At 44.4% G+C, this 26735-nt stretch overlaps 1 protein-coding gene across 1 annotated transcript in view; it reads left to right on the top strand.

The window, feature by feature from the left end:
* Positions 1–25717, top strand: part of TSPAN17 (tetraspanin 17) — a 28856-nt gene extending 3139 nt beyond the window's left edge. The window contains 8 exon segments of the mRNA XM_048487357.1: positions 15787–15837; positions 17960–18076; positions 18079–18111; positions 19357–19494; positions 20922–21047; positions 21461–21508; positions 22327–22443; positions 24243–25717. Coding sequence (XP_048343314.1) covers positions 15787–15837; positions 17960–18076; positions 18079–18111; positions 19357–19494; positions 20922–21047; positions 21461–21508; positions 22327–22443; positions 24243–24308 — 696 coding nt within the window. The 3' untranslated portion in view covers positions 24309–25717.
* Positions 25718–26735: the final 1018 nt, after the last annotated feature.

Here is a 26735-nt window from a genome sequence, read left to right as displayed (position 1 = left end):
GGACCCCGCCTAAAGTTTTGCTTATCTCCAGGGAGGGGGGTTCTTTCACATGGAAGTTTTTTTTTAATGTAGATTCAGTGCTGACCTATGATGGTTTTTCTTTGAGCTTTCTAACATTTTCATTTTCCACTTCTGTGGCTTTTGTGCATTTTCTCAAATTAAATCAAAGGTGGTTTGAGAAAACAAAAAGAAATGATGAGGAAAACACAGAAAGGCAGCAAATGGAAAATGAAGACATGAGGAAATGCAGAGAACAACCACTGAAGCTTGGCACCCAAGCTGTGGAAAAGCTCCATGTGAAAAGACCCTGTGAATTTGTGAATATGTCTTACACTGGGTTTTCCATCTGGCCTAGTAATACGACTGACATGGCATCTGCAAGGTTTTGGGCAGAGGTCTATACCAAACCTGATACCTTAGGTGTTTTTTAAAATGAAGATGAAAATCATGAGCTCTGTTATGGAGCTGTGCACCATTTCTGCTTAACTTCATTAATTTTTCCACTTTTCAATGTCCTGTTTCACCCTTTGCTGTATGATCATTTTATTTATTTAGAATATTTCTATGCCATCTCCTCAGTGTCCTTCTCAGGGTGGCTTACAATTCAAAGCTATAGTATAAAACACAAGCCATTAGAAATGCAAGCCAAAAAAGGTGTTTAAGCCTAGTGCCTAATGAAAGCAAAGTAGGCTCCAAGTAAGCCTCACAGGGAAAGGCATTCCAAAAGTGAGGTGCCATCACAGAAAGTTCTCTGTCTCTAGTCACCACCCACCATATTTCTGCAGACAGGGCAGGTCTTGAGAGGTGGGTCTTAACTGATAGGCTGGACAGTATGGCAGGAGATGGTCCTTCTAATTGTAGAGAGTTGTGTTACCCAGAGTCCCTTGTGACTGCTGGGCAAAAGGTGGGGTGCATGCTCAGTGCAATGAGCTTCTGGGTTTTGGGGAACAACTTAGTTCTCTTGAGTTGACTTTGCAAAGATGAGTAGTATACAGATGAGAACTTGAGGAATTTGCTGGAAGCATCCTGCCCTTCGGCTCACAGTTCATCTGATGTCATGGAGAATAAGCCTCTGAGGTCAACCAATTCTTTAAAAGGGACTCTGGGATGGACACTTACTTCAGCCTTCTATATCATCAAGGCAGGGAAACCACTCAGTCTTATTTTTCCCACCTTTTCCCTTCAGGGACTGAGGTGCTTCAGAAATAAGATAGTATTGGTTGAAAGCACAATCCCTGAGTCCTGTTCACGCCCAGAAGGCAAAGAATGTCTGCTGACTTTTCTTTTTCTTTTCCACAAACACTACACCTTAAAGGCAATAATAATAATAACAATACTGAGACAGGTATAAACTTAAACAGAATAGCACAGATTTAGGTGGAGGAATTGGCAAAGGGAGAAATATTAAACTTGGAGATGGATTTGGATGAGGCAAATAAAGCAGAAGGCAAAAGGAATATATTTACACTTTTCCCAAGAGAGCTTGTCACAGAGACTTACAGTTTCTGGTTTCTTCATAAAAGCACTTTAGGTTATTTAGTTCATTTTAGCTTAGAAGTAGAAGAAGAAGAATTGTATTTATATCCCCCCTTTCTCTCCTGTAAGGAGAGAAAGGGACTTACAAACTCCTTTTCCTTCTCCCCTCACAACAAACACCCTGTGAGGTAGGTGGGGCTGAGAGCTCAGAAGAACTGTGACTAGCCCAAGGTCACCCAGCTGGCGCGTGTTAGAGTACACAGGCTAATCTGAATTCCCCAGATAAGCCTCCACAGCAAAGGTGGCAGAGCGGGGAATCAAACCTGGTTCCTCCAGATTAGAGTACACCTGCTCTTAACAACTATGCCACTGCTGCTCTTAAGTGTTGGTTTCAGAGATGTTTCACAGTTTGTACAGTTCCTAAATCTTGCATATAGTGCTCTTAATGGCTTTTTGGCAGTCACTATCAAACCATGGTTTGGAATGTATTTTTGGTGCTTTACATTTCTTATCTGCACTGGGACCATTGTTTAGCATAATTTGTTTCATCTCACCTGTCAAATTTTCATATGCTTCTATACAGGTCCTTACATTTTCGTTATTAATTATACTGGATATCAGTTCTTTCCCAAGGCCTGTACTCATATATTGTTTCATATTCTTTTCAACTGCACCATCCCATTTGACCTTACAATGCTTATTCTCATAAATTAAATCTTGTACAAATCTATCCTGAATGGCAATGTCAAAATTTGAAATTCTAACCCTCATTATAAGAGGAAGGTGATCACTGTCACAGTATGTACAAGTCTGAAAGTTTTCAGTAAGGCTCATCATTTCCTCAGACGCCAAAATATAGTTTATCATGCTAAACCTATCCCCTGAGCAATAAGTCAATTCAGCCAGATGGTCTGCAAGGAATGAGCCATTAAGTATACTGCCTTTAACTGAAATAATTAGTTTTAACAAATTACCCCCAGCATAGTTACATTGAGTATCTTTAGAATATCTATTAAATGGGAGGGTTCTTCTTCCTATTCTCGATCCTTAAGGAATCATGAACCTCCTGCTTATTCCCTATTCTAGCATTAAAGTCACCTTCCATTATAAAATATGGGGTTGGATATTTCTTCATCAATAGTTTTATACATCCTTCCAAACCATCCTACATTTTATCAATTTGAGATTTTATCTTAGCAGGAGGTAAGTAAACGTTAACCACTAAACAACTTGTCTGCTTAAAGAGCAATAACACAGCCATAGCTAAATGAGCAAATGATTCCAATTCTATCACCTTCATTTTTAGAGTAATTGACACCAAAATGCCCAACCCAACCTTAGCCTTTCCCCTAATAGACAGTTTTGCAGGGAGATCATACATTTGAAAGCCATTCTGGAATGGAGAATCTAGGCACCAGGTCTCTTGCAATAATATAAAATTAAATTTTCTTAAATAATTGCATCCCATTATATTCCATGATAATAATGCCAATGTATGTTCCTTACTAACGGGTTTGGAGCTCGTACTTCCTAGTCATTCAGTATTAATCTGATCCAATTGTCCTTGTTCTTCCATACATATGCAACCATTATGGTGATGTTCCCTGCTTTCCCAGCACCACACCTTCAATAGGTAATTCGTCAGTGAGCCTCACCATTGGCAGTGGTATCTTCTTTAAGTCTGATAGAACTGGTCAATGGGATAAATCCTTTCCCCAGGATTTCTATAACGCCACAGTTTTTGATGGTGTAAGTTGGCTTCTGTCATAGGGGGTGTTCCGGGGCCGAAAATCTTTTGGGAGCCAACTAAAGTCGGCTCCACCCCCTGGAACACCCCCCCCCCCCCCGCTGGTGGAGGCTGTTGTAATGGAGGCCTGTCACTGCAGGGCTAAACTTCCAGGTTTGAGTGCCATAGCGACTGCCTGCCGAGGTAAGTCCCTCTTCACCTGTGTCCGTGCCACTTTGCATATTCTTTGCATGCAGTTGCATATCTGAGGAATGGGGGGAGGGGCATCTGACCTAGGTGCCATTCACATTTTGGCCCCCTGCCCCTCCCTTTCCCCTGCAGTCCAGGAAGCCTACCCACATGTTCCCCTCTCTGTCACCCACCCACCCGCACGTGAAAAGCCTCTGCCCCCCAGCCCCATAATCCCTGCGGCTTCAGCTCCTCCCACTTGCCTTCCTGCCTGCCTCACCTGCCTGCCTCACCGGTGCTCCTGCTTCATCCACCTGTAAATGCCTTAACAGACCAGGTGATCGGGAGCAACAGCCGCAGAAGGCCATTGCGTTCACATCCTACATGTGAGCTCCCCACTATGGGCCACTGCGAGTAGCAGATAGCTGGACTAGATGGACTTTGGTCTGATCCAGCTGGCTTGTTCTTATGTTCTTATGTTCTTATGCCTTCCCAAACCGTGCGCCTGGCACGCCCTTTGTCTGCAGGCCTCTGGAGCACCAGGACTTCACCCAGCTGTGTTGCCAACACCAACCACCACCGCCACACCTCCTCCAGGCTTCTGAGTTCTGCCAGCCTCCACCAACCAGCCTCCTACCTCCCTTGCTCAGAGGTACCTCGCTGAGGGCTCAGCACACTGGGCACACAGCGGGTCTCTCCAGGGGCTGGGTGCACAGATGAGGCAGCAAGCCAGGCTGCCACTGTGGGGCTTGAGGCAAGTGGTGGGAGATGGCCCCTTCAGGTGGGTGACCAGGCAGGGCATGCCCCTCTCACTCCCTGCCTGCAGGTGGTCCCTCTCCTCACCAACCCTTTCCCCCCTCCTCCCCCTCCGCCTCTCCCTGGACAGCCACTGTGCTCCGGACCAGGCCATGGAGCTACTCTTTGCCTGCCACCATCACTGGGTCCCTAAGTTTTTCTTGACAGGTAGGTCTGTGGAAAGAGGCCTTGAGAGCAAGTGGGCCAGGTGGGCAAGAGAGCTCAGGCCGGAGCTCAGCTGTAGGGTGGCCACCATTTTATAATGGTGTGCCCCTTTTTGCACAGCGCTGGTGGCATGGGCACTGGTTTAACCCTTCTGCCTCTTCCAATGCAGCTTCACCTTCCCCCCTTTGGATCGCTTAGTAAGATTATAATTACAATCAGTAAATTGTGAAAGAAAAATCCAGGTTGCTACATAGAATATAGGTAAGATTCTCAGGTGGGCTCTACCCTATACAAATCTATAAATCTGTTACTTTTAAAAGTGTCCAAATCCTCCTTTTTGCTGTTCTTTTGCCATCAGTAAAATTATAGAGATATCCCACTTGAATAGGTAGGATGTTGAAATCCAGGACTGCCAAGGCATTTTCAGAAATGCTCCCTGTTCCAAACTGAAGGGCCATCTAGGGGTTGCAGATGAGACAGTGCTGTCAGGAGGAACATTTTGTAATATGAGAAGCAAGTACCAAAGAGACAAACTATTCTTCAGCCACAGTAGAACCACACTTCTGGTGTTTCTAAAGTCTGCAGAGCAACTTTTAACTGGCTTCTGCAGGAAGGGCCATAGAAGACAAAATCACATACAATTGGTGTCTCCTGAGGGACCCTGTGTAGGCTGTATGCTATTGCTAGAATTTTGCAAGCTGAGATAGGAGATTTGGAAGGATTTAGTGCTAAATAAGGACATAGGTTCAGTGGGCATTTTGGAAACCTTTTGGATAGGAAGGGCACAGGAGGATGCTTTTGTGTAGTGTTGCTGTGTATGTCAGAAGGGGCATGTAGTCACACTTAGAGCAGTGGTTCATTCAGTCTGGTGTCATGTTTCTCACAGTGACCAAGAATATGTCTTAGAGGGGCCATAGCTGGGGCTCAGAGGTAAAACCATTCACCCTAGTGCTGCCCTACCCAACTACTGCCAAGCAAAGGTATACTGCCACCAAACATGGAGGTCCTGTTCAAGCTGTCAAGGCTAATTGGTATTGATGGACTTTTCCTCCATGACTGTGTGCCATTCCTTTTTAAAACTGTCTTAGATACTGCCTGCCAATAAACATCATGGCAGTAAACTCCAGTAGTTAATTATACAGAATGTGACAAAGTATGTCCTTTTGTCTTCCCTGAATCTGCTGCCCATCAGTTTTTATAGATGCCACAGCGTGAAGGGGAAAGATATCCAGTTTCTCCAGAGTATGTGCATAATTGTTAAAACTTCTGTCACTCTTCACCCCACCCACTCACCCACCCCCACCTTTGCTAACCTGGTCAGCTTCCTTCTGCAGTCTTTGGACTTTTCTTGTAAGCTGTTCATTTTATCATTTTTAGTTTTATTGTTCTGAACTTTTTCAGTGCTACAGTGTTGGTTTTGAGATGGGGTGACCAGAACTGTTCATAGTATTTCAAATGCAGCTGCATCATGGGCAATACAGGATGTTTTATTTTCATTACTGGCTGTTTTGTTTTGACTCACACTTTTAAATAATTCCTAGCACAAAATTTGTCTTACTACATATTACGTTGACGACGCCCCCATTTCAAACCTCACTGAAGTATATGTAAGGTTAAGATTTTTTTTGCTCTGTCTGAATTATTTTGCATGTATGTACACAGAACTTTCAGTGAAGGACTTAAGATATTTTTGAGAAGTGTGATAATATTATTTATTTATTTATTTATTTATTTATCTATCTATCTATCAGATTTAATATAATATAATGCCCTCTATCTCTTATCCAGCAAGTTGAACACTCTTAAGAGTTCAAAAAAGTTGGTGAGGCAGTATATTTATTTTCAGAATCTATGTTGATTCTTCCTCAGCAAACCATATTTATGTCTGTGCTTCATCTACGTTTATGCTTTCCATTGATTTACCTGGAACAGATGGTGGGCTAAGTGGCCTGTCATTTGTTGGATTCCTTTTTTTAAAAAATGGCATTACATTCTAATTCTTCAGTGAGATGATGTATTTTAGTGATTTTGCATATTTTTATTAAGACACTAGCGATTTCACGTTAAAGTTTTTTTTTTGCAACTGTATTTGATAACTGGCCATATATTGTCAATTGACTTCTTACTACTGATCTCAGTCAAATATTTGTCAATGGAAACTCATTTGCTATACTGTTACCTATTCCCTGGATTCTGGAAGGATTTTTCAGAGATCCTTGCAGTCTACTTAGGTTTTCCTCATCCTGAATAATTTGGTCTTATTTTCAAAGATGGCCACTTTGGTGCTGACTTTGACCCCCGATATTTTATGAACAAATTAAATACTACTGGTCCCAACTTTGAATCTTGAAGGAGCCCTATGTTTACTTTCCTGTGGCCTTAATGTTCCAATTTAATTTCCCTTTGTTACTGTTTCGTCTCACCCCGTCATTTCCATACAGCTTTTTTAGCAATTCCTTGTTTTCTCAGTAATTCAGTATGCCCCCACACCCGCTTTAACCAGGACAGCAAGGGATTGCTAACAAAGCTGTGTGGAAATGAGGAACAAAAATAGGCTACAATGCAAAATGAGAATGGAAATTAAGGCTGTTTGGAAAACAGCTACGTTGGAGGGAGGTCTCTTCCTTCCTATCCTCTGCTTCCTGTGATTTGTCCAAAGATGTATTGATCCATAGCAAAATCCAGAAACAAATGCTTTGTAATAATGCCTTTCATTAAGACCAACCAAAATATCACAGCATAGTGTGGAAGCTTTCAAATTCTCTAGAACATCCTGGCTGAGTTCTGGAGAACCCAAAATCTTGCACACTTATATTGTGTTACTTTGATAGGCCTTAAAAAAAGATAGTAAGCGGCTTTCTGTCCTTTGTCCAGTTATCAGTCTATGGAGACAAACGTCCTTTTAATCCATGAATACTGCAGCAAAAGCATTCACCCCTCCCTCTCCTGAAATTTCCCACTTGGAGCCTGTCCAGTTATGCCTGCACTGTTGCAGGGTAACAGAAGAAGCGACTTAGCATTGCAACAATGTGGCTGAAATCTGCAGGAAGATGGGCCATTGACATTGACATTCTTCTGGAAAGGATATTGTGCTTTGGATTTTGCCCCACGTATGACATCTCTTAGCTATGAGCCCCATACTAGCAGGTACAATTTAGTTGTCTGGGTAAGTGGGTACCCAGACATTTTATAGCTCTTATTAAAATGATGTTGTTGTTCTTAATAAAGTCAATGCTGTAAGGATATGTGATCTATTATTTGACAATGTTTGATTAATATTAGACAGGCTTGTTGGCCAGATCTTTTTCGACCAGTCTGTTGCCAACCATAAATGTGAGATGATGCATACTGGGGATACTGATTTCATGTATGCATGGAAGAAGTCTGAACTAGTAGTGACCAGGAAAAAGATCTTGGAATTATGGTTCATAGCTCAATGAGAACATTGACTCAGAATGCAGCAGTGGTGAGAAAGGCAAATTCCAGTCCAAGGATTGTTAGGAAAAGGTTTGAGAATAAAGAAATAATAATACCTTGAATACTGTTCATAGTTCTGCCTGTCCCACCTACAAAGAGTATAATAGAAAAGGTGCAGAAAAGAGCATCCAAATGATTAAGAGGTGAATCATCATTCTCTTGAAGAAAGGCTAAAGCATTGAGGCTTTTTGCGACAGAAAAAATGTGACTAAAAATTGACTAAACAGAGATTTACAAAATTACAAGAAGGGACCGGCAAGAACTTGCAAGGTGGATCTCATTTAACCCTCCCCACACTATGTCCTACTTTTTCTTTCTCCTGTGATGGGAGGAATCTTAAGGGTCTGTTGTGCAAGGAGGCAATGGAAGGTGAATTTGTATGATGGACTCTGGTGGTGACAATTCTTGAATTTCTCTCGGTATTCTCTTTGCAAGGAAGGAGGAGCCCTGTTTTACTCTTCCTGCAAAGTCCCATGTCCCCACCTTTCCTTGTTTCCTTTTCTTACCCACCAACCAAGCTACCTTTTATCTGTCCCCAATCTTTAGGGTTATTTATTATTTATTTGCTTCTTTTTGTACCCCACTATTCCCCCAAATGGGAACCCAAAGCTGTTTACAGAATTATTCTGTCCTCTATTTTATCTTCACAACAATCCTATAATGTCAGTTTGGCTTAAAACCTATTACTTGCCCAAAGCCACTCAGTGGGATACCATAGCAGAGTGAGCATTCACACCTGGGTCTCCCAGACCCTATTCTCAAACTCTAAGCACTGCACCATGCTGGCTTTTGTGGAGTGGCCACTGCTGAACAGCAGCTCCCAGTGAGGGGAAGCGCTGCATTGCTTGCTTCTTCTGTGCCTGCATGCTTACACTGCAGCCCCCCTATGGCTTGGCAGCAACAGTATTGGCTGCTCCTTCCTCTGTTGGCTTTCTGTGGTGTACACAGCAGTGGCAAAGGGTAGTTGGGGTGGCACCTCCTTTTCATTTGCCCATCCACCCTCCTCCCCATTGCTTGGTGCTTAGGGGCAGCAGCGGCTCTTGCTTCCCACCGATCTGCCTTCCTGTCCCAGGCTGACTGAAGTGGGAACAGCAGTGGCAGCTCCTGATCCACCCCACCTGCACTGCTGCCACTCCTTCTCCCTGCCCATCAGCCCCCAGAGGGCAGTAGTGGGCTCCCTCCAATCTACTGATGGCATGTTTATGTTGCCTGTGCTCAGGATCAGGTTAAGACCTTTAGAAGCCCTAAGTAATGAGAAAATTATGGTGCCCCCGTATATTCTAATGAATAAATATCATTGTTTGTATGAAACGAAACACATATTATTCCATTGCTTTCTTGCCTTAAAAATACATAGCATTTTAATTTATACTAATCAAAGATGCAGAATGTTTACTGTTACATACTTGTAGCTTTATACTACAAAAAAGTTTTCTCCTGCATTTTTAATTGCAAAATCTTTGATCATATCCTCAAAATTAATTTGATGTAACACATCTGCTTCAATACTTAGCAGAGATACAGAGAAATCACTTTGCGAGGCCCTCTTTGCTGGCCTTCTTTACTTGAGGCCCTAGGCACGTGCTTATTTTGCTCAATGGTTAATCCAGGGCTGCCTGTGCTATCAACCCCTCCATTTCCCCCCCCAGATTTTTCTGCAAGCCTGGGGGAGCCTCCATAAATCTCATTTCTCTCTCCACAACTCTATCCGTGGATTTAAGTAACTACAGATGGGGCCCTGTTCAGAGGTTTCATGTATATAAATAAAATATGTAATTGGTGATGCATTGTGCAGATAAGTAGATAGACAGAATTTTTGCCTCCTACTCCCATAATACAAGAATAGGACCGCTGAATGAAATTGATTGTTCAGACCAAAAAAGTGCTTCTCCACACAGCACATAATTGTGAATATATTTGGCCCCTCGTTAACGTTCAAAGGCAGGAAAAAATATTTTTCTATCTTGTTTTTGGTCATGGTTTTAAGCAATCTTTTCATGTTGATTATGGTATGGTTTGCCGATATAGGACGCTGTGGGAGTTGTTGTGGTTTTATTTTTTGTAGGCTTTTTTGAAGAACAATATAAAAATCTGTTAAATAAAATAGCATGGAATTTGCTGACACATGGTGATGGCTGCTAGTATAGATAGTTTTAACCAGGGATTAGACAGCTTCAAGAAAGATAGGTTATCGGTACTATCTATTAGCCATGATGGCTTAAAGGAAATTGTACATCTCTCATTTCCCATTACTGGAGGGGATTTCACCTCTTCTCTTTACATGTAGCCCTTCTAGAGGTATCTGGCTGTCAACTCTTAAGAAAAAGGATAATGGAACTTCAGTCTGAAGAATGTAAGGGTTTTTTTCCCCCCGTTATTTGTTATTTGCCTATGCTATGTTAAAACCCTTTTTACCCAAAGCTGTAGTGGGGCTGAAGGAATGAACAGGGCACTTGCAGGCGATGATGGCCAAACCCTGCCATCTTCATTTCTGTGAGTTATAGTTGATCTGTAAGGCTTATATTTTAATCTTCGTTGCTAATTGTTGCCTTTGTTGCATGTATGGAGCATACAGTCAAAGGCCTGCCAAACTCCAGATGCAGCCTGTCAGTCCTGAAAATAATAGCTTAATTTTCTGTCTGGTTCAGCTGTTCCAAGGATGTCTCCTTCATGAATGAAATTGCTGAAAATGTGGTTGTGTTTAAAACAACTGATCCTGCATGAGACAAACTGTGTATTTTGTGGTGTATTTGGGATGGAGAAATTTTATCAGAATGGCAGGATCTCCTGGCTCATATTTTATATAACATTGCACTTCTGTTCACACCTTTATCTTTTCCTCTGGGAAGGTCTTTGCTTATTTGTTATGACATTCTCTTAGAAAAAAAATTATTCCCACCTAGCCTTCAGCTAATGTTGTTCTAGTGCTGGAACAGTAATATTTCAGTTGCTTACAGGCTATTGCATAAACTCAAGCTCAGTACAAAGGATGTTTTGCCATATCAGTTGTGAGAAGTACATAAAAATATCTGCATGAATCCTCAAGTGGGGAATGCTGGCATTTACTACTCCATACCAAGCACATTGATCTGGTAAAATCATTTTGATTTGCCTGTGTGGTAGTGGTTAGAAGGGAGGTTAGAAGTTGTTAGAAGTAGTGGTTAGAAGGCTGGAGTAAGACCAGGGAGATCTGATTTCAAATCTCTATTCCACCAGGTAACCTTTGGCCTCTCTTAGCAAAACCTACCTCACAGGACTGTTGTGTGGATAAGAAGAAGAGTTTGGCTTTATACCCTACCTTTTTCAACCATAAGGATCTCAAAGTGGCTTACCAATTCCTTCCCTTCCTCTTGCCACAACAGACACTTTGTGAAGTAGGTGGGACTGAGAGAGTTCTGAGAAAACTGTGACTAGCCCAAGATCACCCAGCAGCCTTCATGTGTAGGAGTGAGGAATCAGATCTGTTTCTCCATATTAGAGTCCACCACTCTTAACCACTAGAGCAGGGGTAGGGAACCTGCGGCTCTCCAGATGTTCAGGAACTACAATTCCCATCAGCCCCTACCAGCATGGCCAATTGGCCATGCTGACAGAGGCTGATGGGAATTGTAGTTCCTGAGCATCTGGAGAGCCGCAGGTTCCCTACCCCTGCACTAGAAGGAGGGATAACCATGTAAATGGCTGTGAGCTCTTTGGAGAAAAGGCAGGATAAAAATATGGTTGATGTGAAGGAGGTGTTTTTTAAAAAAACAAACAAAAAACCTTTGCTTAGGGCACAGCATGGCTAGGTGTGGGGTAACTTCAGGCAAAGATGCAGAGTCTGTTTACTAGTAGGACTGCACTCCTCTTTGGTCAGTATCTGTACCACTTTGTTGCATTATCTCAGCAACTTATATGTCCTCCTGGGCAAGCAGCAAGTGCCATGGAAAGAAAGTAACATTTAATTTGTGAGTAGGAGAAGCGCTCTCGTTGCCGCTGCTGTTTCTGGAATGTCCAGCGCCTACCATGGGAACAGAGTGACCATTGTCTACCCTGTGCCAGGCTTCTAGTGACTCCAGGCTCTCTGGCCTCAGCCTTTTGTTTCTCAGTGCAGACAGGGCCCATGTTCCGGAGGGCAGGGGGGGGGGGGGATCATTCCGGTGGGGTTAGAAAACTATCGAAATTCAATCTGATCTTTGCTAACACTGGCCTTGTAAGTATGATCAAGGAAAGAGGGTTGCACCTTTGTTAAGAAGAAGAGGAAGTTTTTATACCGCACTTTTCTGTACCACAAGGAGTCTCACAGTGACTTACAATTGCCTGCACTACACCCCCCCCCAAAAAAAAACAAGGCACCTTGTGAGGTTGGTGGGGGGCTGGGAGAGTTCTGAGACTGGCCCAGGGTCACCTTGCCGGGCAGTCGGTTCTTCAGATTAGAGTGAGTTGCTCCAGATTAGAGTGAGCTGCTCTTAACCACTATACCCAGTGGTGGGATTCAGCAGGTTCGCATCACTTTGGCAGAACCATTTGTTAAAATGGTGCTTGTAAACAATCAGTTGTTAAATTATTTGAATTCCCACCACCGGAACCGGTTGTTAAATTATTTGAATCCCACCACTGATGTACCACACTTCTTAAGAGTCTTGTGTACCATTAGGGATGGTGATTCCATGACTACAGGCAAAACAAAGGGACAGTCTGACATTGATTCAAAGAAGGACATTTTCTAGTCAGAGGGAAACAGCACGGCTTGAGAGATCAAGAGATCTGAAAACCTCCCAGACCTTATTGGATTATACCTGCAACATGACCCCCAGTGCAGAATTAGTAGCTGCTGCTGTGAGAATTTTATTCCATTCAACCATCTGCATGAGTTAAATGCCATCGAGTTGCTTCTGACTGATGGTGACCCTATGAATTAATGACCTCCAAAACATTTGATTGTTTTTGTTAACACCCTTGCTGAGGTCTTGCAGACTGAGGGCTGTAGCTTCTTTTTTAGTCAGTCCATCTCATGTTGGGTCTTCTTCTTTTCCTTAAACTTTTCCTAACATTATTCTTTTTCCTAGTGACCCTTGTCTTTTCATAATGTGACCAAAGTATGAGTTTAGTCTGTTTAGCTTCTAGGGAGAGTTTCTAGGGAGGCTTAATGAGATTTAGAATCCACTGATTTGCTTTTTTGGCTCTTCAAAACCACATTTCAAATTAATCAACTTCCTTCTTGTCAGTTTTCTTCATTGTCCAACTTTCACACCCATACATAATAATGGGGAACACTATGGCATGCATCCTCTTGATTTCGGTTGCCAGTGACACATCCTTACACTTAATCTTTTCTATACTCTTTCTCACTAAATGATGACAGGAGATTTGTGAATTAATCCACCATTTCCAGGACCTTCTATGTCCTAGAATGCTCCGCTTGGGTCTAGTGCTTACCTAGATGATCTGTCCCAAAGGCACTGGGACCCAAGCGGAGCATTCTACAACTAAGAAGGTCCAGGAAATGGTGAATTAATTCACAGATCTCCTGTCATCTTTCAGTGAGCAAGAGTATAGCTCCTTCATGGGTGCCCTTCCCAAAATGCTTCTAAAATGCTGCTCCTGGGGCATGTGTCAAATGAAAATATTTATTTAAAAATTGTATCCCATGTCACTTCTCAACCATACTCCATTAAAACCACCAATAAATTAATCAGTGGTCATTATTAAAAATAATCAGACTGCTCGACCACTGGTAAGAAAAGTCATAGAATTATGTGACGATAACCCTCTGTTCATTTTGAATACACTTTTCAGGCAACCAACAGGCAACCAAATAGTATACACGGACATCACCGGATGGCCAATACAGAAATAGCATATTCATAATTAGAAGTAGAAGATAGGGAATCTCTATTCTCTGTGCTAACATAAGACCAGGAATTGATTGTGAGATATAGACGATGAATTGTTAACATCGAAAATTACAATAAAACTGAAGAAAAACACCAAAATACTCATAGTGCCAAAATACAATCTATACAACATTCCTGAAGAGATCATGTAAAGAACTGATTTGCAAAGAGTAAAGTACAGTTGTATATTAATCTGACTCATTCTGGATCTTTGTCGTAGAATGCTTCACTTGGGTGCTAGTAAGTACCTAGTTCTGCTTCCCCTGCCCCCTTCATTTGGTCTTTGTCATTCCTTATTCCCAGAACCCTGCTCAGGTGTGGTTCTCACAAGGTAGCTGAGCTTTCTGTATAGATTTGGCCATCTGTGGCCCCCTGTGTGCTCCTTCCCATCCTCCTGCTCCCCCAGCAAACTAAGCTTCACTGCCGTCACCCCATCCCACCTCATTGATGAGGCAGTCTGAAGATTCCTCCCCCCAGTGGGTTTCTGCCCCCCTCCCGCTGAACCATGTTTAAATAAGAACAGAATAATGGTTTTGACAAAGGCAGTGCTTAAAAATGAATGATAATTCTCATATTCATTCAGAACTATTTCCTAATGTGGAAGCATACTATTTCCTCTTCTGCCATACCCCAACTGATTGCACATTAATATTTCAGTGGAAAAGAATATAGGCAGCATTTTGGGCTTCAGCAGGAGTGAGGAGGCAAGAAAATTGTGCTGTGCAGATGGCAGTCCCTTCCATCTTTGAGTTTTTAAGTGGTTGTTATGTATGTGGGGGTCTGATTCTGATCAAGACTGCACCATGAGAGGAGTTTAAACTTGCTTTCATGCCATTTCCCAGACAGGTACAGAAATAAAGTGGACAAAACTGGGCCCCCATGTCCTTGATACCTGCATCAAAAGGAACGTGAGGAGCCCCAATCATGAAATTCCTGGCATCTCATCTCAGTCAGTCAGTAAGAGTCTCTGGCTCATTGCACTCCGCTCTCCGCCTATCTAAGCATGTCCTCCCCATTGTGACAACAGACTGTCAAAAACCCTAATTCTGTACCAAAAACATGGATGCATAAAACAGACAGAGAGTATGGGTGTCTCTGTGTGTGAGACGTAAAGCAACATCATGATTTAATTAAACTAACTATGGTTACTGTTGTTGTCTGAATGCAGAATTAGTTAGGTACTGTCAAATCAGGGCCTGAAACTAAGATTTGAAGTTGGTTTATTAACTACAGTCTTAACTATGGTTTTGCATGAGCTGTCATCCTGGCTTATCTCTGGCGCTGCCCTTGCAGCACACTCTCTGGCTATAGAGACACCTGGTTCAGAGCAAAGACAACAGAACTGGCATTTGTTGAGGAAAGCCAGGATTTGAGTGATCGTCAGCATGCTGAACCCTAGTTTCACAAGCTATCTCACCTCAGTTAAAAATAAGCAATGGTTTCACATTGCCTCTGAACTCAGCCCATGTGTGTGTAATACAGCTAAGTTGTATGATGTTCTGTATCTACAAAATGGAGGGTTGTAGGATTCTGATCTCCAACTTCTGGGACTCAGACCAACAAAAGAGAGCAGCCACTGTGCTGGCCCTGCAGCTGATGGTGAGCTTCTCAGTGTCCTTTAACATGTACTGAGACTCCTCCCCCTGACCATGCCATGACTCCAGGGTTTTTTGGGTTTCAGTGCTACCTAATGGACCTGTATGGGGGTAACTGATTGGTGAAAACAGGGAGCTAGAGAGGCTGACATTTTGGATCTGCCCACTTTTTTGTGGGGGAGGGGGATGCTAGCTCCTTGTTAGCTCTGTCCCCAGGGTTCCAACTTCTCACTGATGCAGATACACTCAAGTATACTCTTTAAAGGCAGCTGAATCTGTGAGGAAGATACCAGGATTGAGACTGTTACTAAGATGGGGTCATCTGTCTCATTTGTCTGTGCAGTGCCTAGCAGAAGTTTTGTGTGGGAGGGAAATGCTGGTGAATTTATTGCACAGAAGATGCCTTTAGAGCATGAGCAGGGCATAATGCTGTATGTGGCTTTTGCTTGTTGAACCCTTCAGGACTGTGGTCTTTCCTCTTTTGCAGTTGCTGGGGACAGCCTTCATGGCCATTGGTCTGTGGGCATGGGCAGAAAAGGTGAGTGTTCCAGTGCCTTGGACACCTTCAGGGGATATTCTGGTTGGTACCTGTAACGTGGCACACAAAAATAAGGGTTGGTTTGCTGCTCTTGCCAAAAATGGTGTGAGAAAATGTTGCTTGGTTGGTGATTGGATGCATGGAAGCAACAACATCCTACATTATGACAGGTTCTCCAAATAGCCTTTGACTGTGTGGCATAAAACATAGACAGACCTTCAAATCCTGTGTGGGGCGTCCTTGTGCTGCCCATTAGTTCATTCCTGATCAACAGTCCTGAGAAACACCAGCTCAAAATTAAATTGAGATTAAAGGATTTGGTGCTCATATAAAAAACACACAGAAGATTACATGAAAAGGCAGACCCCTTTAAGTGGAAGTAAGTTCCATTGTAATCAGTGGAGCTACTTTCCAAGTGAAATGGCTTTTGGATTAGGATGCTTCTTTGTCAGCAATGCAGTCATCACGCAAACAAATTGATAACCTGCACCACCCGGCGATGACTTGCATGTGCAAGAGAGCCACCCTTCAGAGATCTGCAGCCGTAGGCAGAACTTCCAAGTGATTTTGCATCACCTCCAAAACTGTGCTTTTCAGTTGGGTCAGCTGCAGGCCATCAATTCTTGTGAAATCAGATTGTACACATGCATGCATCAACCAGCCCTAGATGAAAGTGTTAACAATTCAAAGCCCTTGTGTTGTGGGTCCTTTTATTCATTCACAACATCTCTTCTCCTTGATTGCATGATGTTTATTGTGTTTGGTTCACCAGGAAGGTTATGGGCCCCTTCCCTCTGTTCACCAGACATGTATGTGGACTGCCTGATCTTTTTGTTGTCCTCCTGTTCCCTGAAGAGCAACCTCATGGCGCTTGTATGGGTTATCATATCAAGTAAATTCAGTAGAAAGCAGCAAATAAAATGTTGCCCTATGAACAAAGAACAGTCCGAGCGCTGTGAGTGACACGTCCTGGGTCATAATACCTAATGAAAGAGCATCTGCATGGGGGAGATCTTGCAGGTTGGGTCAGTATTCCATGGTGGGAGCACAACAGAAGGAACTGAGCCCTGGTGTTACCTAGCATCTGTTCTATCCAGCAGTCTTGGGGAAGTCCCAGCTACCTTGATGATACAAGAGTTGCCATAGTTTAGTACTAGTTCTTTCTTTTAAAAAAAGAGTTGCATGAGCATACTGCATGAACAGAGTTGCATGATCCATCTTGTCATCAAGGATGCTGTTTACAAGAGCTGCCAGCCAGATGGCTCATAGAGCGCCCAAGTAGGCTGTGAAACTTTCCCCTGTGGTTTGTCCTTGACACCATGCATTCAGAGGTATACTCTCTCAGTCCGTGGAGGTTCCATTTGGCTATTGCTGAACTCATTAACTATGAATCTCCTAATCTCCTAGTAAAGCCATTTAAGCTAGAACTGGGAGCTCACTGCCAATATAGCGTATCCAGTGTGTGCCTGTGTTGCTGTACTTCTTTGGAGACAGATCCCTGCTTTCCCCTTCTTCATTCTCAGTTTGGGATACAGACAGTGCGGAGAGTTCCAGGTCTGCTGTGCCCTGCAAAGCTTCCCACCCCGCCAGGGTGCAGTCAGCTCTCTTCTCCTGTTTCCAGCTGTTCCTGCCAGCCATTTCCCATCAGATAGCTCCTGCAATCTGATAGCTGTGCATGCATGATCACATAACATCAGAAGAGTGTTTTGGTCTAGCAGATTTGTGATCCTGCCCTTCTGCCCCCAGGGCAGCTGCCAGTAAAGCAAATAAAACACAAATAAAACACAAATCCTGTAAAACAATGTAACATTTAAATCCATAAAAACATAACTGAAAGCAGCAGGCACCTGAGGGCATAATAATCAAATTCCAGCACACTAGGTAAAAGCTATAAAACCACACACGTGTATGAAGCGGTAGAAATGAAACCAGGTAATGATAGACAGCAGAGAACAGAAGCAACAAAGGAGAGAGATGTAACATACGAAGCCTCGGAGTAGCAAGGCCGGGTCACACCAGTGCTGTCTGTACCTCTGGGGGGAGGCTCGACTTTTGCTTCAAGGGGCTTTGGCTGCTGACTTCAGTCCCCTGTTCCTCACCCTCAGCTCCCTTCTCTCCTCAGGGCGTGCTTTCCTTGGTTCAGAGCCATCCATCACAGAATTCAAAGGCTTGGACCCCGGTCTGGCTGTTCCTTGTGCATCGAGGCGACATGTTCGTGCAAGAAGCTTTATGTATTAAGTAGTCTTGAGGGAGAACACTTTTCTCCTCAAGTTTGTAAGTCTCTTTCTTCCTGGAGGGAAAATATGAGGTGAACGTCCCTGGTTTGAATCTCAGCCATGAGCTCATGGTGGCTTTGAACAAGTGGCTCTCTTTTCCAGCCTTATTCCCTCATTTGTACTACTGCTGGTTTACTGTATAGGAGTACAGAGTTAATGTACCTGAAGTGTACAAGCTGGAATGGGTCCAGAGGAGGGCAACCAAAATGGTAAAAGGTCTGGAGTCCATGCCCTACGAAGAGAGGCTTAGGGAGCTCGGAATGTTTAGTCTGGAGACTCGAAGGTTGAGGGGGGACATGATAGCTATGTTTAAATATTTGAAGGGATGCCATGTTGAAGAGGGAGCAAGCTTGTTTTCTGCTGCCTCAGAGACTAGATGTCCCTAAAAATTGATTCAAGGTGCAGGAAAAGAGATTCCTCCTAAACATTAGGAAGAACTTCCTGACCATCAGAGCTGTTCGACAGTGGAATTCACTGCCTCGGAGAGTGCTGGAGTATCCTTCGGAGGTTTTTTAACAGAGGCTGGATGACCATCTATCAGGAGTGCTTTGATTGTGTGTTCCTGCATTGCAGGGGGTTGGATTTGATGGCCCTTGTGGTCTCTTCCAACTCTATGATTCTCTTTTGAGCCCTCAGAAGAAAAGCACCAGCTGCATATTTAGACAGGAATGTTTCTGATCCAGCCTCATTGGGCCAAGAGGGCTAATGAACACCTGCAAAAGCTTGCCACCAAAGTTCAGAAAGTTTGGAGGTTTTCCTTTGGTAGTAAAGGAGAAGGATGAAAAGGCAAACCGAGGGTAGTCACCACTGGTGCTTAGAAGTACAAAAGACATCAGCATTCAGAGATGTGAGGTGTGTAAAATGAAAATGAAGAGCAGAATAGGATTGCAACCAGATTGTTCATATTCTGTTCCTGGTGCTGTTACTGGTTTTTTTCCCCTGTACCTTTCCTAATAGACTTGCCTAAACACAGTAATAACTTGATTTCTTTCCACTGCAGTGGAGGGAATGCCCCCTGATCATCACAGATCAGTGCTGATTGCTCAAGTTGTATATTTGATATCACTGTGGCTTTGAGATTCTACCACCTTCTCAACCATGCACTTTTCCCATGAGCTGCAGTTGCCCTGTCAGCGTAACAACAATTCTGATCCTGTAGCGGAATGATACAGTTGTTCTTGCTGATTACACCCTGTACTTCTTGGACACTCAGGGTCCCTCCCTGTATCTGCTCTCTTCTCAGTTCTCAGTGTTCCTGGGGCTTATATTTTTCCTGGAGCTAACAGCTGGAGTCCTGGCCTTCATCTTCAAGGACTGGATCAAAGACCAGCTAAACTTCTTTATCAACAACAACGGCTGGCACCACCGTGATCATTATTACTGACCTGCAGAACCCTTACTGACTTTGCTCTGCAGTCATGAGCTGCAGCTAGCATTACTTTGAGTCTTATACATGGTCTTCACCCCACCATAGAAAGCCACAGCATACTCACAGATGTCTTGAGAAGCAAGTCTGGATGCATCCTAAGGCATTCCTGCCAGCATTCTCTGCTTCTTCAGCCCCACCACCCTCAGTAGTCCACAGGTCTCCTGTTCTCCCTACTGACTCCTCCCAGAACCCTAGCATGACACCACCTCTCTCCCATGCTCGTAATTTACATGACGACTTTTAGGAGCAACCCCTTCCCTACTGGAAGTAATCTTAAATGTTTGAAATGAATGTATTTATGTTATTTATAGTCTGTCATTCTTACTGAGACTCCAGGCGGATCAGAGAGTGTAAGTCAAACATAGTTAGGAGGATGGGGCAGCGCAATGAACAGTGCAACACATTTTTGACTACAGAAAACAAGCCAAAATTTAAAGAAGAACTAAAACAAAGCATAATCATTTGAGCACAATACATTAAATGGTGTAGAAACTGCATACTCAGAGCATACTGTCAGTGATAGGCAATGATACAACAGTATCGGCCACAATCCAGTATAATAATATAGGTCACAGTCCCTGAAACTTCTGTTGATTCTTCTCCTTATCACCTCCTTCCTGTCAGTGTGTTGATTTTGTTGGATTGTAAGATCTCTGGAGCGGGAATCTGCCACCTTGTAGTCTGCAAAATGTGTTCATGGAATGATTTGTAATCTTAATTTGGACATATAAGCATTACTTGCCTGCTGTGAGTAAGTGATTGCAAAGATGTCCCTAAAAATCCTTTCCAGTCCTGCATCCTTAGAACTGCAGAAGCGATGAGACTTGATTCCCCATGAAAATGTGTTTTTTAAATACTTCTTTGTCACCTCAGGGAACATCTTTCCCCTGTATTACTCATGTCTGTTGACTTTGTATGGGAAGGTAACTGTGCTACTGAATAAGTTCAAGCGAGGTACAGTGCTCTAAACCCTAGTACAGCATTTGAGTTCAAGCACGCTATTGGCACCAGTAGGAGCCCTCTTCACCTGTCTGTTACTCCAGTAATCCCTAATTTGTGATTGGTCCCGCTGGCTGATTGTTGTGGGACTAGAATGTCCCAAATCAGAGGTGACTCTGCCATCCAGTGGCTGATGATGAAACTGAAAGCTTGTTAAACATGATGGAAACAGTGTAGATTGTCTGCTTGTAATCTGTAAGAGGTCGGTCAAAATGCCTTGCCCCACTTAGTACTTCTCTCTACAAGGGATTATTCCAAAGAAACAGGCTCACCACTTAGGCCGAGTTCTATAGTGTGCTTTAATGTATGTGTTGGTGCTGCTGGAGGACGTGACTTTTGGTTTCATGCTGATCCCAGCCTAACACTGTTTCCCTCTGCAGTGGTCTTGTTGTGGTGCTCATGGGCCGAACGATTGGAACTTCAATATTTACTTCAACTGCACGGACTCCAATCCCAGCCGGGAGCGCTGTGGAGTACCCTTTTCCTGCTGCGTCAAAGATCCTGCGGTGAGGCACCTTTTGAATGGGTGTTAAAGCAAGAAGCATGAGTAATAAGCCCCACTTTTAACCCCAGGAGCCACTAGTCTCAGGATGGGGCGGGGCTTCATGTTTCCTCTAGATCCAAATAGCATCCGCTTCTTTGGGAGACTTGATTGAAATTAGACATATGAACTTCTGGAAAAACCCTATCCATGCTTAGGGTATGCAGATTCGGTTATGACCCGATCTGACCCACAATGACTGCATGAGATGTGGATGTGCTGGGACTGCTATGGACTAGGGGGTCTGGCTGAGTTGTTTGGGGGGATGTGGCTTGCCAAGCAAAATGCTGGAGGAAGAAACTAGGAATCTCTTCCAGGAAAGCGGCCGCTGAGTTGCACAAGATTGTTTGACCAGCTTTGTGTCTGCTCTTTCCCCAGGAGGATGTTCTCAACACTCAGTGTGGCTATGATGTCCGCCTTAAACTGGTGAGAGACGACGGCCAAGGTGGAACGAGCCAGGGGAATGTGTTTGCTGGGCTGTGGCTATGAGACAAGGCCGGATCAGGGACAGAACAAGTTGCAGTGTGATCCTACTTACAGGTACACCCTTCTAAATCCATTGACATCAGTGGGTTTAGAGGAGTGTAACTGTTTAGGATCGCTCTGTTACAGCCCAATCCTACATGGCGTTCACGTTGACAGGGAGGGCAAACTGGGAGGTGGGTGGGTGCCGCGGACTTCAGGGGCAACCAACCTGGGAGACAGCTTGGCTCCCACATTTGCTTCTGATTCCAGGTGGACGCTGCCACTGCTGGGGGCGTTCCCAAAGGCGGAGCTGACTGTAGGACAAGCTCCGCCTTCGGAGCTGGGATTGCCCAGCATAGCCCTCAGACAGCGTATGTCCATTTTGAGCTATGGAGGGCCTACAGTGAGCTTTTGGCATTTGCTGACTTCCGGCACCACCTGCAAGCCCTCTGGAGGTGGCGCGGCAATATCATCGTCCCCAACTGCCTCAGCCTTGTGGACGGGGTTGATAGCATCTTTAAGTAGGATACAGGTAAAGCAATGAGGAAAAAACCAAGCCGCCTCCACCCAGGTTTGAACTGAAGGTTGTGGGTCTGGGTGGGTGTTCAGTTTTGAGACCAGTTGCTGTAGAACAGATGGCGTCTGGGTAATTGGCTGCAGAGGGGCTGTCCAGTTTAACCGTATTTCATTTCCTACGCTCTTTTGTTGGCGACGAATGGAAGAAAGTCTCCCTTCTGTTTCAATTGCTGTTCTGTCTGCTTGCTCTTGGGCCTTTGTAGGAGCTGGAGCAGCAGACTTTTATCCACACCAAGGGATGTGCTGTCCAGTTTGAGAAATGGCTCCAGGACAACCTCATTGTGGTGGCTGGCACTTTTGTGGGCATTGCTCTGCTCCAGGTATTCTTTCCGGAGATGTTAAGGTTGTTGGCTGCCATGTGGGAATATCTTTGTTCACAGTAAGAATGCTTGCAAGCCATCTGGATCCTCCTTCACCCCCTCTCTGCCCCCCTCCCCCAAATTCAGCCAGAGCTGATCTTGCATTAATCTGAAGCAAGGCAATGATGGCTTGGATCAGCCTGCTACTCTCACACATACACTCAAATTGTTTCCAAGGTGAGCTTCACTGGCTAATCTTTGTGACCCTTTCCTGGAACAATGTTTGGGAGGGGGACTAGCTCCATCTTCTGTTCGCTCACTGTTGGGGAAGTATTCAGCCACAAAACAGGGTTTATAGTGCACTGGGTTGGGTCAGAATTAGATCAGATTTTGGAGATCCATGATCAGATCTCCCATCTCTTTTAAATTCTCTAAATTCCCAGCCACAGGGAGCACCAATTCCATTCCTGTCCGCTGCACACTTTTTGTGCCATAAATGTTCTCTGGTTGTGCCATCTGCCCCAGGAGGGAAAACATGCTTTCCCTAGCTTGTGTGTGCGCATGGGGTGCTAATTTACATTTTGGGGAAAGGATTCAAACTCCACACCCCCACCTCATGTGTCAGGCCCTCCTCCATGTTTGCTGATTAGAGAGCTTGTAAAATATGGGAGATCAAGTCTAGGGGGTTCTTGCTTTTTCCTCCCACTATAATTCTGTGATCGTCTGATTCTGAAATCGAAAGGCCATCTCTCCCCAGTCCCTGTTTTATTTGAGCCTTTTTGAACATGGGCTGTATCATGTATATTACCTGAGTTCATTAAATGTTAACATTAGTAGTAACAGGCAGTTCTAGAGCATAGATCTATCATGGTATTAGACTCCTCTTCCTGACGCAGTTTGAAAGCTGAATCTTTTGGGGGCCTTCAGTCACATGTTGATAAAGGAGCTGGTTCTCAAACACAGCTTCCACTAAGCCTGACAAAGTGATTGCAAAGTCCACCTTTCATCGGGGAGAAATGGACTGTGAAGCCCACCCACCTGGAGGGTGTCTCTGCCACATGGCAAGAGAAGATTTGAGATGCCATTAAGGGGAGCAGAGACGGTCGGGAACTCTTGTCGGAAATTACCGTGATGTTTGCAAGAGCAGTGCAGTTTTCACAGCAGACCTTTCCAGCAAATTGTATTCCCTGGTAACGAACAGAAGGGGAAATGAGCCACGTGGACTTTTAGCCTCCAGACTCAGAATGCCCTGGGCCAGCCCTGCAGCCTCACACTTGCGGCTGCCTTGATCAGGAAACAAGGGGGTCTGGAGTCTTCCATTTTTCCTCCTCCATTGTGCCATTAATGTTCAGTTAAAAGGGCTGCTTTATTGAAATAGCAAAGTTGGTCAGGATCTTCCATTAGCCTCCACATTCACTCCACCTGTGGAAACAATCACAAGCAGAGAGCCTCTTCAATAGTCCATTTATGATAAATGTTTTACCGTAATTTATAATGCCAATAAAGGCTTTAAACCTGAAAACAGTCCATTTACTTTGTTTATATGTTGTCTCTCTCCCCAGTGGAGACCCAAAACAGGCTGTATTGTTTTCTTCTCTTGCATTTTATCCTCACAACAATAACCTGTGGAGGTCGGTTAGATTGAGAGGGAGTGGCTGGCCCAAGTTCTCTCAGGGGGTTCCATGGCAGAGTGGGAATCTGAATCTGTCTCCCAGACCCTTGTGCAACACTGACCTCTGCATGTGTGTGTGTGAGAGAGAGAAAGAGAAAGCGTGGACGTGTCTCCTGCCACATGCCTCATCCTCAACTTTCTCTTTCAGATCTTCGGTATCTGCTTAGCTCAGAACCTAGTGAATGACATTAATGCTGTGAAGGCCAACTGGTGACACTGGAACAGGACCTGGGCCGTCTTCCACAGACTCACAGCACCCTCTGCAAAACTGGAGCCACGATCCCAGCCACAACCACTGAGGGATGGGTTGCCATCTAGCAGCTGGGGTGTTTGTGTATCTATGTGTGTTTGTTTGGAGCAGATGCTGCCAGTGTTAATGGCTGCCTGGTGCCCTTCCATAGCTTTCTCTTCCTAGTTGTGGCATCCATACCATATGAGTTGTGGGTGGCAACGTGATAGTATTTATATAGGCCATTCTGTTCAGGGATCCCTCCACCCCTGGTGTGGTCTGTGGAGCCAGGGAGCCAGTGGTACCTGCAGACCAAAGGTGTGTGAAGGCCAACCGAGATAGAGGCAGTTTTGAAGTGTGTAGGTTGCCACCAACGTCTACTGTTGATGAGAAATGGCCCATGTGGCTTTCCATTCGGAATCTGGTTGAATCCAGACTCCTGTTCATCTGCTTAGAGCAGCCCCTATGCTCCTGCCCTCTCCTCCCCAGTCTCTACTTGAATTTTCTGGGCTCCTTCCCACTACGTGGCTTGGGCCAGCTTGCCACCTGGGAATTGGGATGGGGAGATGTGAGGTTGTGCTCCCTTGTGCAAATGGAGAGCAAATTCCACTATCTTATCCTGGGATCACAGTGCTAATCTCTGTTTTCCCTGTCTTGAGAGCTGGGACCAAGCCCAAAGGGGTTCTATAGGACAAGATGCTGCTGTACCTCATTTTGCCATAGCAACTCTCAGCCATGCCTGCTGGGTTAGTCCTCCCTCTCCCAGTTATACTTCTGTGCACATTCAAGATGGGATGCAGTGTGCCCAGATGGAACCAAGCATGGGGCCATCCGCACTTCCCTACTCGAGAGACACAATGAGAGAGAGAGAGAAAGGAGAAATCTGTGCAAAAGCCATGCTGGGCCAAAAACTAAAATGTGACACTGTAAAAAAGAGATATAAAAAAAGGCTCTGAGCAGATGGCAATGCTCATTTGTATATTTGAACGAGAAAGAAAGACTATGTGTATGTGTGCGACTAATTGGAGCATCCATTTCCTTGTGTGGGAAACGTGATCCTTTTGTATGTGGTACTTTTTTGATGCATCTCTTTGCCATGGGGAGGAGGAGTAGACAAGACCTGTTACTAAACTGTACTAAAGTCCAGACTTGAACAAGCAAGATGTCTTCCCTTGGCCACTTGGTTTGTAGACCAGCAGGGGACCTTGCCTTGGCATAAGGCAACGAAGACCTTTTGTGCTGAGGGGCTTGTCCGTGCTGCCAGCCTCGATACTTCTCTTTCTGTCTCCGATTGGATTCTGCCATGTTCCCCTGGATTCTGCTGCTAATTGGACTGATCACATCATCTGGGATTCTGTTGACCTGCTGTCCCCAATAAAACAATCCCTATCAAATGCCTGTCATGATTGGTTTTTATATTCCCACAAATCAGGCTGGAGTCTGGTTAGTTGTGTTGACGGAGGGAAATTCTTTACTTTCCAGCGTGGTGTAGTGGTTAAGAGCTGCAGACTGTAATCTAGAGAGCTGGATTTGATTACCCACTCCTCCACTTGAGCGATGGACTCTAATATGGTGAACCAGGTTTCTTTCTCCACCCCATACATGAAGTTTGCTGGGTGACCTTGAGCTTGTCACGTTCTCTCCGAACTCTCTCAGCCCCACCTCCCTTACAAGATGTCTGTTGTGGGGAGAAGAAGGGAAAGGAACTTGTAAGCCCCTTTAAGAGTCCTTATAGTTGAGGAAAGTGGGATATAAATCCAAACTCCTTTTTTTCTCTGGGTGTGATCTTCTTGTTGCATAAAATGGATGCATGCTTTTTGCTTTTCCTCTCCCGGTTTGGTCATCATAGGCTGCTGTGTCACCTTCTCTCCAGACGAGGGTGCTGCTGCCTAGCTTTCCTTCACCACAGCAAATCCCCCCCCCCGGCCCCCCGATCTATTGACTGCAGCATGGAGAAATGTAGCCTTTTTGCAGAAGAATGGTGGTGGAAGGTGGGGGGGGGGGTGAGAATGCTTCGCCAGTTCCTGTCTGCTGTGGGTTTCCTATTTGCTGTCACCTTTGGCAGGTGAGGCATGTTTGATGATGTGCTTTACAGCATCTTCCTCCTCCTATCCCTCCCAAAGAAGAGAAAGGAGCTATTATGAATCTGTCACCATATATGAAAACGAAAATGAACTACTGCATATGCAAAAGATTCAGCCCATCCATCTTAATCAGAGACCAAATAACATGCTAAGGAGATTCACTTTTCAACTCCAAAAGTCTGCGGTGTTCTTGATTGTGCCATAACTGTTCTGGGGCTTAACAATTCAAATGCATTTCTGGAGAGACAGCAGGCTTCTTTCTTGGATCTCACCTGACTCCTTTCTGGCTTAGGCTTTCTTGTTCTATTGATTTGCATCATGCTGGGCA

The sequence above is a fragment of the Sphaerodactylus townsendi genome, linkage group LG03, assembly GCF_021028975.2.
Source record: "Sphaerodactylus townsendi isolate TG3544 linkage group LG03, MPM_Stown_v2.3, whole genome shotgun sequence".
Lineage (NCBI taxonomy): Eukaryota > Metazoa > Chordata > Lepidosauria > Squamata > Sphaerodactylidae > Sphaerodactylus > Sphaerodactylus townsendi.
The sequence above is the reverse complement of the archived record's forward strand: the minus strand, read 5'-3'. Positions and strand labels throughout refer to the sequence as shown.